The following is a 17,827-nucleotide window of genomic DNA, read 5'->3' as shown; positions in this document are numbered from 1 at the left end:
CCCCTCTCCTGCAGGGCTCTCTGTGATGTGCCATGGTGGTCTCAGGCCAGAGAGGGGACAGGACGGGCTGCTGGCACTGCTGTCTGTGCAGTGTGTGTGGCCAGGTGTGGGAGGCAGGGGGGCTGCAGGGAGAGCTTCTGTGAGAAGCTGCTGGAAGCTTCTTCCCCCGTGTCCCGCGGGGCCAGTGCCATTGGCTCCAGGGCAGAGCCCTGGCCAAGGCTGAGCCCACCAGTGGCACTGGCACCTTTGGGACAACAGAGTCCAGAAGGAAGAAGCTGATTCACAGGGGATGTTGGAGAGAAGAGAGGAGTGAGAACACGTGAGAGACACAGCCCTGCAGAGCCCCAGTGCAGCAGGAGGGGAGATTTGCCAGCAGCCTGTGGAGCTGCAGAGGAGGGCACAGACCCCCCTGCAGTGCTGGAGGACCCCGCACCGGGGCACAGGGATGCCCCGAGGGGGCTGTGGCGCTGATGAGTCTGCTTTGCCCATGGCAGTATCTGCTGAGCAATCCCTGCCTGACCGTATCCCAACCCACCAGCCTGCTGCTGTGTCTCCTCTCTCCTGCCCATCGAGGAGGGAGTGACAGAGTGGCTTTGGGGACACACGGCGCCCAGCCGCTGTCAGCCCCTGTGTGCAGGAGCCCTGTGATCCGTGGCTCTCTGGCCATCCCTGCCCATGGCTGCTTGTCCCTGCCAGGCTGGATCCCCCATCCCGGGCAGCCCAGGAGCCCGGCAGAGCAGCAGAGGCAGGAGCACTGCCACAGCCCTCCCTGCCAGCCTGGGGTGCTGAGCCAGCCTCCCTGCAGCCCTGGGGAGCAGCTGCCTCAGCACAGAGCCGTGGTGGCAGGGAGGGGACAGGGACAGGGCCAGGGGCAGCAGCAGAGCCATGGTGGCAGGGAGGGGACAAGGACAGGGCCAGGGGCAGCAGCAGAGCCGTGGTGGCAGAGAGGGGACAGGGCCAGGGGCAGTAGCAGAGCCATGGTGGCAGAGTGGGGACAGGGACAGGGCCAGGGGCAGCAGCAGAGCCCTGGCAGGGGTGATCCTGGAGGAGCAGACTGGCTCTGCTGCAGGCAAAGGGGAGAGGGTGGGCTCGAGCCAGTGGTCCCACACGGAGCCATGGCTGGGACAGGGCCCCAGGGGATGCCTCTGGGACAGTGACCTCTGAGGGTAGGGAACCCCCTGCCCCTGACCCAGCCCGTGGCTTCCTGTGTCACACATGGCTGGTGCCGAGCCCCAGTGGCTGGACACGTGGAGAGGCCATGGGCAGAGCCATGTCCTGCTGCTCCCTCTCCTCTGCCAGCACCAGGGACTGTCCTGTGCCCAACACCATCCTGGGAAGCCAGGAAGCACCTGTGGGCTGGCAGGAGCCACCTGTGCCCCAGTGTGACAGGGCTGGAGCACAGCCCTGGCACAGCCGGGCCATGCAGCCCTGAGGTGGCAGGGGAGCCACGGAGCCCTGAGGTGGCAGGGGAGTCATGCAGCCCTGAGGTGGCAGGGGAGCCATGGAGCCCTGAGGTGGCAGGGACAGCCATGGAGCCCTGAGGTGGCAGGGGAGCCATGCAGCCCTGAGGTGGCAGGGGAGCCATGGAGCCCTGAGGTGGCAGGGGAAGCTGAGCCCCACGGGGCACACAGGCAGGAAGGCTCTGGGTGGCACAGAGCCAGCTGCTGCCAGCAGTGCTGCACCAGTATGGATTCCTCAGGTGCTGTGGCAGCAGCACCAAGGCTCCAGCACCACCTGCCTCGCCCCTCCGTGGGGCTGCTGCCAGGCTGCCCAGCCATGGGAAGCCTCTGTTCTGCCTCTCTGACACAGCTCTGGTCCAGTCTGAGGAGTGGAGGTCCCTCCACATCTCCCCAGTGGATGGAAAGGGGCCAGGCCAGGCTAACACTGCCTTTTCCAGGAGATAGGCATGCTGTCCTTCCAGCTGTCCCGTGAGCCATCCCCACAATGCAGGAGTGGAGAAACACCAGTGGACAGCACCTGAAGGCAACTCTACAGAAGGTTTTTATCGAGGAGAATCAGTCCACCCTGGTGAGTTCCTTGCTCCTAGAAACCCGACTGAGCTCTCAAAAAGAATTATCAGGGCAGTTTTAATTTCTGTGGGCTGTTTCCTTCCTGCTGTCTGCATCAGCTGTGTGCTACCATAATGCCAGGACTTCATGGGAGCCGGGGAACCCCGTGGGGAGAGAAGCCTGAGTTTCAGCTGAAACTGGAGTGTCTGGGCTCTGCCAGACTCCAGGCAGCTCTGGCCAGCCATCCCCTGCCCTCTGCATCCCAGCCAGCATGCAGCCCTGCCACTGTCACCTGCAGGCTCACGCCTTGGCTACTGCAGCTTGTTTCCACCTAGATCCCACAGTTTTCCAGCAAGATTACCCACAGCAATGGCAAGAAGAAGCCAGAACCAAAGCTGCCTGCTGGTTTTGCCCTTGGGGTGAGGAGACAGCCTGACTGTGCCTGTCCCCCATACCCAAGACACTCCTTGACTGCCGTGCTGCTGGACAGGGTTAGGGTTAGGGTTAGGTGTTGGAGTGACCCTGCGAGGCTGGTCTGCAAACCAATGGAAATCCACATTCTGTGTCCCCTTGGCAATGTGCTCTCAGCTAGAAAAAGGTGAGCCTGCTGCTGGGCACTGTCAGGAGGTGACAGGGAGCTGCCAGAGCCCTCGCTCACAGAGAGGCACCCCTGTGCACTGCTGGGCTCTCAGCCCACTGCCCCAGGCCTGGCAGGCACGGCAGGTGTGATGAGCATCCTGCTGCTGCAGAGGAAGAGCTGCTTGCACACCCTGTGGGCTCGTACAATAGCTATTCTTCACCTCCACTGTCCTCTGGAAGCACACAATGCTCATTCCCTGGGATCCTGTCAAACATTAACCAGGGGGAACGGGAGACTCACCAGCCTGGTCACGCCAGCTCAGCTCCACATTTGGAAAGCAACACCAGCTCCTCAAGTGCTCAGCTGCAACTCCGGGGTCTGGGACCTCCAGGAGACCCCTGGGACAGAGGAATCCACAAGGGAAGGGAAGGGAAGGGAAGGGAAGGGAAGGGAAGGGAAGGGAAGTTAATGATTTTGGGGAAATGACTATCCTATGTGTGCTTATTCCAGGAAAATAAATGAGTATGTCTGTGAAATATATAATCTAAACAGGAGCCCTCTCTGTGCTGCACAATATTCCAGAGGAGATGTCCCCTCGTGCATCTAACCAAATAAAGAATGGCAGGTTCTTAATGCTCCATTGCTGTTTGATAACTGATTTTGGCACCACCACGGCCAAACAGCTTGGTGCAGTGCTCCAGCACTGCTGATCACACACGGGGCTGCCTGGCTGCTTCCTCCTCACTGCACTGGCACAACATCTGCGGACCTCCGCAATCCCTTTTCACATTCCTGACCCTTCTTCCAATCCTTGTTCTTCTCTGTCTGCTCAGTCTGCTCCCAGAGGAACAGACAGCCTGTAACTATTTTCCACCACTGCTATTGATGCCTTGTGTAGGCTGACCTCGAGCAGAGGCTGGACAGAGTTACAGAATAAACCAGGGATTGATTCAAAGGATCTCCTCAAGATCCACACAAGAGTCCAGCCAGGGCTACACCAAGATGAACCAAGATGGCACAAAATGAACCCAAGATGAACCAAAATGGCACAGAATGAACCCAAGATGAACCAAAATGGCACAGAATGAACCCAAGATGAACCAAGATGGCACAAAATGAACCCAAGGTGAACCAAAATGGCACAAAATGAACCCAAGATGAACCAAGATGGCACAAAATGAACCCAAGATGAGCCAAAATGGCACAAAATTAACCCAAGGTGAACCAAAATGGCACAAAATGAACCCAAGATTAATCCCAAATGGTCACAAGATGCACAACGGGTCACGGGGTCTCTCACTTTTATCAGTTCTGCTCCAATTGCACATTGGAGTTAATTGTCTAATTATAGCTTTAGGTTTTGAAGTCCCATCCTGCTTGTTTTTCTCTCTGCAGCCCACGGGGTTTGTGCTCTTGGGCTGAGATTTGGATCATTTGTCCTTGGTGCCCAGCTGGAGCAGGAATTGTTTTGTCTCCCTGCTCTGTGCAGAGCTCACCATCCCCTGATGTGAAGCTCAGACCCACACACTAGAGCAGCACAGAACCTGAAAAACAGAAAAGCTGAACCTGAGGCATCACGATCATGTGGGGTTTTTTTAAGATCTGTGTCTAATTCAGTGTTTCTGACAGCCTCACCTTGGCGTTATCTGAGCATTCTGTGCCACGGCTGACAGAGCTGCTGAGGAGTTCTGCCCCTGCAGAGCTCCTCTCCTGTTCCCAGTGGAGCCTGGCCTCTGCTCACACTGCCCAGCAGCACTGGAGGTGCAGCTGCCCCTGTGGCAACGCCTGCACCCTCTGTCAGCTGCTGGTGCTGCTAGCACACAGCTCGTGCTGTGCTCTGAGCAGACACCTCAGGGCAGAGCCAGTGGCTTAGCCAGTGCCACGCAAGGAATCTTCCTGCAGCTCCAGGGAGTGCAAGGTGAAATGCCCCTGTAATTATGGGGGTAACTGTGGAGATAACTGTGGGATGAACTGTCCAAGCTCTGGGGTTCGGAGTTCGAGGGAATTCTGGAAAGTTGCCACAAACATCCCAAGGACAGCTCAGGACAGTGTCAAACCCAAAGCCAAGGCCTTCTCTGCCTTGCCAGTCCCTCACACCTGAGCTCTCTGGCCTGTCCAGTGGGAACACCTCCCACAGGAAATGTTTCTCACCCTCCCATCTCAGCAGGGGACGAGCAGAATGGGCTGGTTCCAGTGGAACAGCTTGTGGCCAGACCTCCCCAGTCCCTGTCCTGGCAGAGCCCCGCCTGCACTGCTCCTCAGCAGCACTTTTGTGCCCTGCTTGCTCCAGTCTCTGCTCAGTCCTGTGTCCTGTTCCATCGGCTTTGCCCCGATTTGCTCACATTCCTCCATCTCCTCCTGAGCAGTGCTCTGGAGAACAGCCCCTCTCACACTGCTCCAACAGCAAGCGAGACCGGAGGAACAGCAGGCACAAAATGCACGGTGACACTGCTTGGTGCTCTGCCCAAATGGGCTCGGGACCTGCCAGCCTGTTCCTGCTGGCAGAGACTGGAGAGAGCCACCAGTCAGAGCAAACAATGAGCTGTGCTGGAGCTGGCACGGCAGGGCGTGTGTCAGCGGGGGATCCGGGCAGCTGTGCCGTGCTCTCCCTCGGGACTCTGCTGGAAAGCCCTGGGGAGGGCAGGGCCACATCTCCTGTGGCTGGGACAGGCTCCCCTGGCTGGCAGCAGCACTGGGATCGAACCCTGTGACTGCTGGGCAGCTCTGGGAGCTGCTTTGGGAACAGTGCTCACCTCCTGTCACTGCTGGCTGCGGGGTGCTTTGGGAACGCTGCTCCTCAGCCACTGGCAGGGCCTGCGGCCAGAAGGCTCAATTAGCCCCGCAGTCATGGCACAGTGGGAGCAGCTGCTCTGTAATTGCCTTGGCCTCGGGTCACGGGCAGCCAAGCTGAGAGAAATCCCTTTTTCCAACTACCTAACACTGCAGAGCCCGGGCATTCTGTGGGGATGCTGAGTGGAGCACAGGGCTCTGCCTGCTCAGCTCTCAGGCAGCATTCCCTGTGCTGAGTGCTGCCAGCACGCACGCTGCAGGGCTGGAGGCTGTCACCGGAAAGGGCGATCTCTGCCCGGGGAGCCTCGGGCACTCGGGGCTCGGCACAGCGGCTGCAGGCCCCGGCAGCCAGCGGCAGCCGCGGGGCAGGGCCGGGCCGGGCCGGGCCGGGCCAGCACAGGAGCTGCCGGCAGGGCTCAGGGCAGGGCGGCACGCAGGGGCCGTCAGCACGGGGGGACAGTGCCCGGAGAAGGGAGAAACTGCTCCGGACAGCTCGGGCTGGGCTGGGAACAGGGACACAGGGACCCCCAGGGACAGCGAGCCACAGCCGGGGCCAGGGACGCCCGACCGGAAGTGACGCTGTCTCCGCGCGCCGGCGGCGTCTCCGCGCTCCGTGCGCATGCGGCCGCCGGCCTCACGGGAGGGGCGGCGCGTCCGGTCACGTGGTTCCGCCGCGCGTGGCCGCCAGCGGCGCCGGGGCCGGGTCGGGGTCGAGGCCGAGGCCGGGAACGAGCTCCGGTCCGGGATGTTCCGCATCGAGGGGCTGGGGCCCAAGATGGACCCGGAGGAGCTGCGGCGGAAGATGCGCCGCGACGTGCTCTCCTCCGTCCGCAACTTCCTCATCTACGTCGCACTGCTGCGGATCAGTGAGTGAGCGGGTATCGCGGCCCCGGCGAGGGCCGGGCCGCCGTGCGGGGACATCCCGGGCCCGCGCTCCCAGCCTGTGCCGGGCCGCCGTGCGGGGACATCCCGGGCCCGCGCTCGCCCGACCGGAAGTGACGCTGTCTCCGCGCGCCGGCGGCGTCTCCGCGCTCCGTGCGCATGCGGCCGCCGGCCTCACGGGAGGGGCGGCGCGTCCGGTCACGTGGTTCCGCCGCGCGTGGCCGCCAGCGGCGCCGGGGCCGGGTCGGGGTCGAGGCCGAGGCCGGGAACGAGCTCCGGTCCGGGATGTTCCGCATCGAGGGGCTGGGGCCCAAGATGGACCCGGAGGAGCTGCGGCGGAAGATGCGCCGCGACGTGCTCTCCTCCGTCCGCAACTTCCTCATCTACGTCGCACTGCTGCGGATCAGTGAGTGAGCGGGTATCGCGGCCCCGGCGAGGGCCGGGCCGCCGTGCGGGGACATCCCGGGCCCGCGCTCCCAGCCTGTGCCGGGCCGCCGTGCGGGGACATCCCGGGCCCGCGCTCCCAGCCTGTGCCGGGCCGCCGTGCGGGACGAGCCTGGTCTCGGTGCCGTGCCGGGCCCGGCCCCCGCGGGGCGGTGTCTGAGCGTTGTTTTCCCCTCAGCTCCGTTCATCCTGAAGAAGCTGGACAGTATATGAGCCCTGGGGGCCGGCGGGATGCCCTGCAGCTGCTGTCCCCGGCGCCGGGCCCTCGCGGTGAGACGCAGCCAGCGCCGCATGCTGCCGCCCGTGTCCCCTCGGCGCGGCCCCGCGGGGCAGCGCGGCGGTGCGGGCACGCCGGGCCGGACGGAGCGCTCCCTGTGCTGTGAACAAAGCCCCTGCCCTCCCCGCACGCTGCGGCTGCCCAGCTCACCCGGCCGTCCGTGTGCACGCCCTGCACGCAGCTCACAGCGGTGCGATTGAAATAAACGGGAGAGCAGCTGTGTCGCGGCCCTGCTCGTGCTCTGTTTGTGTCACTGGGTACCGTGCAGGCGGCTGGGGCTCTGCCTGAGCCAGGAGGGCAGGGAGGCCGAGCAGAGGAGCGGGGGTGCAGGTGGGGCAGGGCAGTCGGTGCCTCCCTGCCGGCTGTGCCAGCTCTGGTGGCCCAGGAAGCGCCCGGATCTGCCCTTGGCTCACGGGCTGGGGGCTCAGCCCCGGGGCGGGGGGCCCTGGAAGTGCAGCTCGGGTTTGGGAACTGGCAGCAGAACCAGGTCCCTTGGAGACTCCCTGCCTGCAGTCTCAGCTGCCTGCTGCATCCAGGGAAGTTACCCATCTGCACGTGGCTCTGCCTTCCCCTGGGAAATGAAATCCGGGCCATTCCTGAGCTCAGCTGACCTGCTGGCTGCAGGGAGGATCGCAGGAGGGGATTTTCCATCTGCTCTGGCCCAGGGATGCCCATGCCAGGCCCTGGTGCTGGGGACAGTGTGGGGACAGTCCTGACAGCAGGGTCAGGGCTCTGAGGGTGTGGCTGTGGTGGATGTGGTGTTACGCTGGCCTTGGGGAAGGGATGTAAAACAGCACACAGGTGTCCCCAGGTCCAGCAGAAGATCCACACGGGATCCCCAGGCACTCGTGCCCCTCACAGCAGCTGTTTCTGTGCCTTGGTGTTCCCACAAATGATGCAGCCATCCCAGTTCTGGGCACCTGCCAGCAGGGAAGCCCTCCGTGGATGCCCAGCACTAGCCAGGTGTCTCTTCACGAGCTCTTCCCACTTTCTGTGTCTTGTGTAGCCCACACTGGTGTCTCCTTGCCTTACAGGCCACTGGTTCTGCTGACGGGTCCCTTCCCAGGGCAGGCTGTCACTGCCAGGACTCTGTCACACCGCTGTGTCCCTGCTGTCCTGCAGGGATGAGCAGCGGTGTCTGAGCTGCAGTGGGAGCAGCCAGACCTCAGGGAATGGGGCAGACGGGGGGAAGGAGACCCTCCCACTGCCACTGGTGTGCAGTGTGCCCTGGGAAACACGTCTGGAAGGACAGGGAACGCCGGAGCAGCGGCTGGTGGATGTGATTCCAGGTGGCCAGGAAGGGCCAGGGATCCTGGGCTGTGCCTGTGCTGGCACTGCTGGGGCTCCATCCCCAGCTGGCTCCAGCGCTGGCCCCTCAGCTCAGGCAGGGCCTGAGGGGCTGCAGCGTGTCCAGGGAACAGAGCTGGGAAGGGAACGGAGCCCCAGGAGAGGCTGAGGGAGCTGGGAAGGGGCTGAGCCTGGAGAAAAGGAGGCTCAGGGGGGCCCTTGTGGCTCTGCCTAACAACAACTCCCTGACAATGCTGCCAGATGAAGAATGGATTGCACCTGGTGGGTGAATACAATGATCATTTAGCAAAATCGTTAGACTGTGCAAGTGCACAATCAAAAGTACAATAAACATTAACCACGGAAAGGAATAAGAAACTACACTCCACTGATTCCAAGCCTCACAAATTAATGAGCTAGGCCAGCTCTGCCAGCCTTTCTCCTAACTGGGCACCAGTTCACAGAGTGGTCAGACTGGGGGGTCACTGACCATGAGGGGCCAGCAAAGACACCCCCAGGACAGGGGTGCTGGTGGGAGGGAATGTGTTAATGACTTCAGGGAAATAAATGGTCACCACACACGTGTTTGTCCTGGGAGAACCTGTGAGCACTCCTGTACACTGCAGCCTGGAACAGGAGCTTTGCTGTGCTCAGCATGCACACACAATACTGGAGAGGAGGCAGCTGAGTGAGGAGTGCCCGCTGCTCAGGGCTGCACTGCTGCTGGAGAGGTTTATTTCCACTGATTGATTTTATTTCTAACACGAGGGGACAGGAGCAGAGGGAACGGCCTCAGGCTGGGCCAGGGCAGTTCAGGGTGGGCACAGCAGGAATTTCCCCATGGAAAGGGGGCTCAGGAACTGGCACTGCCCAGGGGGCTCTGGAGTGTCCATCCCTGGAGGGGTCCCCTGGAGGTGGCACCCAGAGCTCTGGGCTGGGGGCAGGGACAGGGGACTGGGCACAGCTGGGACTCCATGGGCTGGGAGGGATTTTCCAAGCTGGATGAGCCTGTGGGAGGTGTGACCATCAGGAAATGCTGTGCTGGGGTCACTGTGCCTGCTGACACCGCGGGACATGCCACAGCCAGGTCAGCTGAGTGACAGGTGACACCATCCTGTCCTCACTGAGTGGAGGCCCTGCTGTATCCCTGCCGCCAGGACAGCTGTGGTGGCACTGGGAACACTGGGTGGTGTGGCAAGGCACTGGGAGCTGGTGGGATATACTGGGATTGGGCTCTGGGCCATGAAAACGTCATCCTGGAGTCCTGGATCACACTCAAAGTCCCGGAGAGGGCACAAGGCTATACTGGGAGGCACTGGTCCATACTGGAAAACAGGTTTGGGCTCTACTGGGAGCAACAGTGGAAGAAATTACTGCAAAAGTAGGGAAAAGAAGTATGAAAGAATAAGGGAAAAAGGCAAAAACGGGGCACAAATGTGGAAGAAGTGGTGAGAAAAAGTCAAAATGGAGAAACTACCACAGTGCAATGGTGAAATGTGGCAGCAACCAGCAGTGTGGGCACACCCAGCACCATCCCAGTGCGGGCCCAGCGCTCCCAGTACAACACTGGCCTGCACCACGGGTCTTCTAGCACAACCCCAGTATGGGCTGCCACAGTCCCAGTATGTGCCCAGCGCTTCCAACACACCACCAGCACTCCCAGCACCATGCCAGTGAGCCACAGCTCTTCAGACAGGATCCCAGTATGGCCCCAGTGCTCTCAGTACACACCAGCAAGACCTGCAGTCAAATCCAGACCCTGGAATAATCCCCAGTGCTCCCAGTATGAACCCAGCGCTTCCAGTACAGAGCAGCCTCAGGCTGCAGCTCTCCCCATGCGGGCCACAGGTATATTCCCAGTGTTCCCAGTATGGCTCCCAGTATGGGTCCTGGGGCTCTGACAGTCCCTCCAGTGCTGGCCCCAGCACAGGCCCCAAAGCTCCCAGTGCTCCCACTGCAGGTTCCAAGGGCACTCCCAGCACTCCCGGTACAAACTTCAGTGTGCTCCCAGTGGTCCCAGTAGAGCCCAATAAACATTTTTTAGTTCACCCAAACCCAGTGCTGCCTTGGGCTGAGTCCCCAGGTGCAGTATTGCACTTTATTGAAATGGTATGCCCTGTCTCACCCCTCCGAAATGTATGCTATATCCCAAGCCTGTGGTCGTGCCCTGAACCACCATGTACCTGTAATCCCACTGGCCCAAATCTGATTCCGTGCCCACTTCAATCTCCCTCTCAAGCTGTGCTAGGGAGACCAGTCCCCCTCTTAGCCTTTCCCCCTCTCTTAGCCTTTCCCCCTCTTGCCCCTTCCCTCCCCCAGGCTCCCCGTCCCTCCCTCTCTCCCCTTCTCCCTCAGCAGCCGTGCTGTTCCCAGGGATGGGACCCCCAATAAACCCTCATCTGATCAGCTCCCTCAGGAGCCGTGTGGAGCCTCCTCGCCTGCCTGCTGCTGCCAGCGAGCACACAGCCTAGGGGGCTCTCCGGGGAGCTCCCCCCCCCCCAAAATGAACTACAACACCCAAACCCTCGGAATTCCCCCAGAAGCGATGTCACCATCCTGCCATTGCCTTTATTGGTGGGTGGCGCAGGGGGTCACAAGATCAGGCCCCCCCCAGTGAATTCCATTCGCTGCCAAGAGAGGGGAGAGAGGAAGGGTGAGCGGGGGCCCCGGGTGTCTGACCCAGGACCCCTGACTCTGTGGGGTGACCCCTGACTCTGCAGGGTGTCCCCAAGGCCCCTGACCCTGTGGGGTGTCTGACCCAGGACCCCTGACTCAGTGAGGTGACCCCAGGACCCCTGACTCTGCAGGATGTCTGACCCAGGACCCCTCACTGTGCAGGGTGACCCCTGACTCGGTGGGGTGACCCCAGGACCCCTGACACTGGGGGGTGTCTGACGCAGGGCTCCTGACCCTGCAGGGTGACCCCAGGACCCCTGACTCTGCAGAGTGACCCCTGACCCTGTGGGGTGTCTCACCCAGGACCCCTGACGCTGCAGGGTGACCCCTGACCCTGCACAGTGTCTGACCCAGGGCCCCTGTCCCTGCGGGGTGTCCCCAGGGCCCCGGGCTCACCTGCGGGGGGGTGACAAAGGCCAGCCAGTCGGAAGGGCGAGTGGGCAGCAGCCCCATGGCCTGGCACTTGTAGAGGGCCAGTGCCAGCCCCAGCCCGTTGCCCACCAGGAACACCAGACCCTGCAGGGCCCGCCGGCTGGAGCTCTCCAGGGCCTTCAGTGCTGGGGGGACAGAGGGGATTGGGGTGCCTGTCAGTGACCCCCAGGCCCTGAGCTGGCACAGGGCTCTTGGGGGTGGGCAGCATCACAGGCGGAGTGCTGGGCAGAGGGGAATGATGTGGAAGTGACTGTGGGGCTCTGGGAGACACCAGGCCATCCATGGGGCTGTGGAACACTCGGGGGGCTCTGGGGACACCCAGGGGGCTCCAGGGACACCCTGGGGACTGAAGGACACCCAGTGGGCTGTGGGGACATCCAGGGGAGTGTGGGGACACCTTGGGGACTGTGGGGACAGGTGGGGGCTGTGGGACATCCATGGGGCTGTGGGGACACCCAGGGGGCTGTGGGGACACCCAGGGGGCTGTGGGACATCCAGAGGTCTGTGGGGACACCCAGGGGGCCGTGGGACATCCAGAGGTCTGTGGGGACACCCAGGGGGCCGTGGGACATCCAGAGGTCTGTCGGGACACCCAGGGGGCTGAAGGACGCCCAGGGAACAGCAGGACATCTGGGGGCTGTGGGACATCCATGGGCCTGTGGGGACACCCAGGGGACTAAGGGACACCATGGGGGCTGTGGGGACACCATGGGGGCTGAGGAACACCCAGGGGGCTGAGGGACCCCCAAGGGACGGCAGGACACACAGGGGGCTGTGCCCGCGTGGGGGCTGCACTCACTGGCAGACAGGGACATGAGGGCCTGCAGCGGGCGCCAGCCCATCATGCAGACCATCATGGCCGGGAAGATGGAGATGGTGTTGCCAGCCATGTACATGATGAACAGGTTCATGGGGATCTGCTTCAGCGGCGCCAGAGCCACGTCCCAGCAGCGCTGCAACGAGAGGGGGCCGGGGTTATGGGGACACGGCATTGGGGGGACCCAGAATGGGTATGGGGACACAGCATTGCGGGGACCCCAGGGCAGGTATGGGGACGTGGCATTTGGGGGGCTAAGGTGGGTATGGGGACCCAGGGCAGGTATGGGAACACGGCATTTGGGGGGCTAAGGTGAGTATGGGGACCCAGGGCAGGTATGGGGACCCAGCACCTGGGGGATGCCAGGGCAGAGACCACCCGTCACGAGTGCCCGGGGCTGGGGGGACCCGCACGGCCGGCTGGGGAGGGGGACGCAGGGCAAGGACCACTCTCACGGGGAGCCAGGGTGTGGGGGACCCGCGGGTGGCCTAAAGCAGGGACCAGCCCCCCCGAGCTCCCAGGGGTGCGGGCACCCACGTATCTGGGACAGGAACCACCCCTGGGGACTCGGGATCCGGGGTAACCGGGCCAGGGGCTGCCCTCGGTGGAGGGAGTGCGGGGAACCCGGGCCAGCGACCACCGCGGCGGGCAGGACCGCTCCTGCAGAGGCGCCCCGGCTGTGGGGACACAGAGCACCGCCGCGCCAGCCCCGCGCACTGCCGGCTGTCCCCCCGCTCCCTCACACCTTCTCCATGAGGATCTTGTCGCTCTCGTGGACGCCGCCCTCCCCCAGCTGCCGGTCCGCGAACCCGAGCGGGCCGCGGCCCTCGGCGGCTCCGCGGGGCCTGCGGACAGCGGAGCGGGTGAGCGGCAGCGCTCGGTGTCCGGGCCCCGCTCCCGGCCCTCACCGCGCCCCCGGCGCCGCCCCCAGATCCAGCGACCACTTGAAGCGGCGCCCCCGGAGCGCTGCCGCCGCCGCCGCCATGTCTGCTCCGCGTCACGTGGGCAGGCACGTGCGCGGTCACGCGGGGCGGCACGTGAGGGGCCCGCCCCCCTTCCCCACACGGACGCACAGACAGACAGAGACAGACACACACAGAGCCCCTTCCCCACACAGACAGACACACAGAGACACTGACAGACACAGACAGACAGACACACAGCCCCTTCCTCGCACGGACAGACAGACAGACAGCCCGTTCCCCAGACGGACAGACAGACAGACACACCGCCCGTTCCCCACAGAGACAGACACACAGCCCCTTCCTCGCACGGACAGACAGACAGACAGCCCGTTCCCCAGACGGACAGACAGACAGACACACCGCCCGTTCCCCACAGAGACAGACACACAGCCCCTTCCTCGCACGGACAGACAGACAGACAGCCCGTTCCCCAGACGGACAGACAGACAGACACACAGCCCGTTCCCCAGACGGACAGACAGACAGACACACAGCCCGTTCCCCACAGAGACAGACACACAGCCCCTTCCTCACACGGACAGACAGACAGACAGCCCGTTCCCCAGACGGACAGACACACAGCCAGCCCCCCGTGGGTTGTTTCCGTGGGGCTGTTCCGGGTCCCGTGGGTGCTCACAGCGATGTTTACTGGCGGGGCCGGCGCCTCCAGCCCGGCCCGTTCCCATCCCGGAGCTGCCCCGGTGCTCCCGTGAGGAGCAGAGCCCACCGAACCCCGCCGCCCCGGCCCGCATCCCCGCTGCCCCCGACCCCGTTACTGCCGCCACACCAGCACTGACCCCGTTATTGCCCCCTTCACCCCAGTGCCCCCCGCATTACTGCCCCCACATCCCCGTTATTGCCCCCACACGCTCACTGACCCCCGTTATTGCCCCCCCCAGCGCTCAACCACCGCGCACGCGCGGCGAGACGCGCCAGCACCGCCCCGCGCACCACGTGGTCCCGCCCAACACCGCCTCCCTATTGGTCCCGGCGACACAAGCCCCGCCCAGGAAGACATGGAGTCGCGGTGGCGCCGCCATGCTCGGAAGGTCACAGCGGGGCATCAGCGCCATTTCGCCAGCTGCGCCGCCATCTTGGGTGTACCGGGAATGTGTGGGGCACCGCCATGTTGGGTGTACCAGCACATGTGTGGCACCCCAGAACCGCCATGGTGGGTGTACCAGCACACGCGTGGCTCTCAGAGCTGCCATGTTTGGTGTACCAGCACACACATGGCACCCTGGGGCTGCCATGTTGGGTGTACCAGCACAGGTGCAGCACCCAGAGCTGCCATGTTGGGTGTACCACCACATGTGTGGCACCCCAGAACCGCCATGGTGGGTGTACCAGCACCCGCGTGGCTCTCAGAGCTGCCATGTTTGGTGTACCAGCACACACATGGCACCCTGGGGCTGCCATGTTGGGTGTACCACCACATGTGTGGCACCCCAGAACCACCATGTTGGGTGTACCAGCACACGTGTGGCACCCAGAGCTGCCATGTTGGGTGTACCAGCACAGGTGTGGCACTCAGAGCTGCCATGGTGGGTATACCAGCACACGTGTGGCACCCCAGGGCCACCATGTTGGGTGTACCAGCACACGTGTGGCACCCCGGGGCCGCCATGTTGGGTGTACCAGCACATGTGTGGCACCTCGGGGCCGCCATGTTGGGTGTACCAGCACACGTGTGGCACCCAGAGCTGCCATGGTGGGTGTCCCACCAGGCCCATGCCCACGCCGTGTCCCTGTGCCTCCGCCCTGGGGGTCTCAGGGGCCAGCAGGTCCTGGGACACATATGCCTAGAACTGTCCCCGTGTGTGCCCCCCTCAGGAGACCCCGTGGCACAGGATGGACTCAGGAGGCAGAGCGGAGGGAGATGGTCCTTTACTGAGGGCTGGGGGCCCAGGCCAGTCCAGCTGCCCGCAGGGCGGCCCCGGCTCAGCACTTGGAGTAGCGGCGGCGCACGGAGTCGCGGTAGAACTGGAAGATGGTGCTGGCAGCGCGCTGGGCCGCAGCCAGGCACTGCTGCATCTGCACAGGAGCGGGGAGAAGGGCTGGCTGTGAGGGACCCCCTGTGAGGCAACCCCACAGCCCAAAACCCCCCCGGGGAGTCCCTCACCTCCTCCACAGAGCAGCTGCCCTTGGTGGTGGCCATCAGCACCTTCCTGTCGCTGCTGGCGATGGCGAAGGTGAGGATGGCGCGTGCCTCCTGCGGGGACGGGGGTCAGCAGGGCTGGGAGGGCACACCCAGAGCAGGGCCCTCCCCAGCCAGGGCTCACCTGCTCCTGTCGGGCCGTGGGGTCCAGCAGGATGGTGCCGTCGGGCTGCAGGGCGCAGGTGACTCCGCAGAAGAGGGCGGCGAGGGGCAGCCCCGCATCCAGCAGCGCCATGCAGGCGGCGTTCAGGCAGCAGGACAGCAGCTGGGGGCGTCAAGGGACCCACAGCACCAACAGCTCCCAGCCCCCCTGCCCCCCGGCGCCGCCCCACACGGGCAAGGATACAGAGCCAGCGTCGCTGAGCACCTGCAGCACCAGGGAGATGGCGGTGCGTGGGTGCAGCGCGCCCAGCACCACGGCCTCGCACGTCTGCCGCAGCAGCTGCTCCCGGCTGCGCTCCAGCACGCCTGCACAACGGCACGCCTGTCAGCTGCCCCAAGCCCCCCGTGCCCGGGGAGCCTCGGGCACTCGGGGCTCGGCACAGCGGCTGCAGGCCCCGGCAGCCGCGGGGCAGGGCCGGGCCGGGCCGGGCCGGGCCAGCTCAGGAGCTGCCGGCAGGGCTCAGGGCAGGGCGGCACGCAGGGGCCGCCAGCACGGGGGGACAGTGCCTGGAGAAGGGAGAAACTGCTCCGGACAGCTCGGGCTGGGCTGGGAACAGGGACACAGGGACCCCCAGGGACAGCGAGCCACAGCCAGCGTGGCACTGACCCACGACAGCAGCCAGGCACTCGTTACCCAGCAGCAGGAGAGCGCTAATTGCCCACAGAACTGGGCGAGCTGCAGCAAACAGCACCAGGGCCTTTGCTTGATAAAACGTGTCACTGACACAGGGGTTTGGTTGTGCTGGATTTGTGGGTTTGCCACCCAGCAAAACTGAAATAAAGGCCTGTAAATCAACCAATTATCTCGACCCTGGGGGAAAGAATCTGTTTTGGGAAGGGAAAGGATGGCAGGTCCCCACCTGGCAGCCCCACCTTGGGGCGCAGCAGCACCTCCAGCGCCGCCCGGTCCGGCAGCTCCTTGCTGAGCTTGGCCTCCGCGGGGCCGTAGAGCCCGGCCAGCACCGAGGTGTCACCTGGGCACAGAGAGCACAGCTCACGGTGAGGAGGCCGCACCCGGGAACGGCAGCCCCCGGGACCCTGCGGGAAGGGTGGGAACGGGACTTGGCAAGGCGAGAAGGGGAGCCCCGGGACGTGCGGCAGGGGAGCTCCGCGAGGCACAGAAGGGGAGGCCTGGGACGGACAGCACTACAGACCCTGAGGGAAGGGCTGGGAAGGAATGAGGAGCCCCGGGAAGAGGAGCCGGGATGGGCTGGGAAGGAGAGTCTCGGAAGGAGAAGGCTGGGAAAAGGAGCCTCAGTAAGGAAGGATGCGGAGCCCCGTGAGCAGAGCCTCCCGGACCCTGCGGGAAGGGAAGGGAACCCCGGGGAGCGGAGCCGCACAGACCCTGCAGGAAGGCGGCCGAGCCGTCGGGCCGCGAGAGCAGCCCCAGCTCGCAGGAGAAGGGCCGCAGCCGGCACTGCCCGTCCGCCACCTCCAGCTCCACCGCCATCACCGCCGCCTCTCCGCTTCCGCCGCCGCTTCCGCTTCCGGGCCGCGCGACAGCCAATCCGCGCCGGGCTTCGCGATAGCCAATCCGCGCCGGGCTTCGCGACAGCAAATCAGAGCTGGGCTTCGCGACATCTAATCCGCGCCGGGCGCTGCAACAGCCAATCAGAGCCGGGCGTCGCTCTTGGCTGCGACCCTCGCGACACGGGACACGCTTGGGTGGATAAATGCACTTGGAAGAGCTGTGGCTGCTTGGGTGGATAAATGCACTTGGAATTGCCCCTGGATCCCACATCCCTCGTCTTGGCTCTCACACAGCGGGGTGACAGTCCCTTCCCCGAGCTGCGCTGAATCCCAGCTCCCAGCGAGGGCACAGCATGGACACAGAGCAGCACACGGCGCCCGGGGTGACTTTATCTGATGCTCAAACTTCCCCTCTTCAGCGTGCCAGGACCCCGAGAGCAGACAGTGACTTATATACGGGATCAGCTCTCAGGGGAGGATACAATCCTCAACAAATCAGGAGAACTGGGAAAAACAAGGCGGGGAATACAATGTATAAAGCAATAAAGAATTTCAAGGGAGGAAAACGGCTTCAGTGAACTAATAAAGTTTGAAGAAATATAAAACTGACAGGGAACATTCTCGAGGGGAGTCAGGCTCGGGGAGAAACTGGCATCTAATGAAAGAAGTGAGGAAAGTTCTGGGAGAAGGGCAGGCACAAAAGGAACAGCATAAGGAAACTACGAAATTAGAAATCAAGCAGTGAACATCCTAATAAAACAAAAACCACACCACAACAGTGACCCTTCCCTTTCCAGTGCCGGCACACGGGACGGGCTGAGGATCTGGGTGTGGATCCAGCTCCGGGGCTGAAGGACAGTGCAAACCTCCCAGCACTC

At 63.5% G+C, this 17,827-nt stretch overlaps 3 protein-coding genes across 5 annotated transcripts; 1 reads left to right on the top strand and 2 right to left on the bottom strand.

The window, feature by feature from the left end:
- The first annotated feature begins 6,449 nt into the window (after positions 1-6,449).
- On the top strand, positions 6,450-7,211 carry TOMM5 (translocase of outer mitochondrial membrane 5). The gene is made up of 2 exons (XM_041463295.1): positions 6,450-6,667; positions 6,884-7,211. The coding sequence occupies exons 1-2, from the start codon at positions 6,547-6,549 to the stop codon at positions 6,916-6,918; spliced, it is 156 nt and encodes a 51-aa protein (XP_041319229.1). The 5' UTR covers positions 6,450-6,546; the 3' UTR covers positions 6,919-7,211.
- Positions 7,212-10,817: 3,606 nt separating this feature from the next.
- EMC4 (ER membrane protein complex subunit 4) lies at positions 10,818-14,056 on the bottom strand. Of its 3 annotated transcripts, none has more exons than XM_041463337.1 (5): positions 14,038-14,056; positions 12,940-13,039; positions 12,177-12,330; positions 11,342-11,502; positions 10,818-10,896 (listed from the first exon to the last, which is right to left on the bottom strand). In XM_041463337.1, exons 2-5 carry the CDS (start codon positions 12,946-12,948, stop codon positions 10,861-10,863), a joined length of 360 nt encoding a protein of 119 aa, XP_041319271.1. In that variant the 5' UTR covers positions 12,949-13,039; positions 14,038-14,056; the 3' UTR covers positions 10,818-10,860. The 3 variants fall into 3 exon arrangements, with proteins under 3 accessions (XP_041319271.1, XP_041319269.1, XP_041319268.1); XM_041463335.1 differs by lacking the exon at positions 14,038-14,056 and adding an exon at positions 13,797-13,947; XM_041463334.1 differs by lacking the exon at positions 14,038-14,056 and adding an exon at positions 13,103-13,307.
- Positions 14,057-15,030: 974 nt separating this feature from the next.
- Positions 15,031-16,957, bottom strand: EXOSC5 (exosome component 5). The gene is made up of 6 exons (XM_041463313.1): positions 16,824-16,957; positions 16,340-16,453; positions 15,664-15,785; positions 15,442-15,582; positions 15,282-15,371; positions 15,031-15,193 (listed from the first exon to the last, which is right to left on the bottom strand). Exons 1-6 carry the CDS (start codon positions 16,927-16,929, stop codon positions 15,101-15,103), a joined length of 666 nt encoding a protein of 221 aa, XP_041319247.1. The 5' UTR covers positions 16,930-16,957; the 3' UTR covers positions 15,031-15,100.
- Between the last annotated feature and the right edge of the window lie 870 nt (positions 16,958-17,827).

The sequence above is a fragment of the Pyrgilauda ruficollis genome, unplaced genomic scaffold (assembly GCF_017590135.1).
Source record: "Pyrgilauda ruficollis isolate IOZ18807 unplaced genomic scaffold, ASM1759013v1 scaffold164, whole genome shotgun sequence".
In the NCBI taxonomy this organism is placed as follows: domain Eukaryota; kingdom Metazoa; phylum Chordata; class Aves; order Passeriformes; family Passeridae; genus Pyrgilauda; species Pyrgilauda ruficollis.
This window is presented reverse-complemented; position numbering and strand designations above follow the sequence as displayed.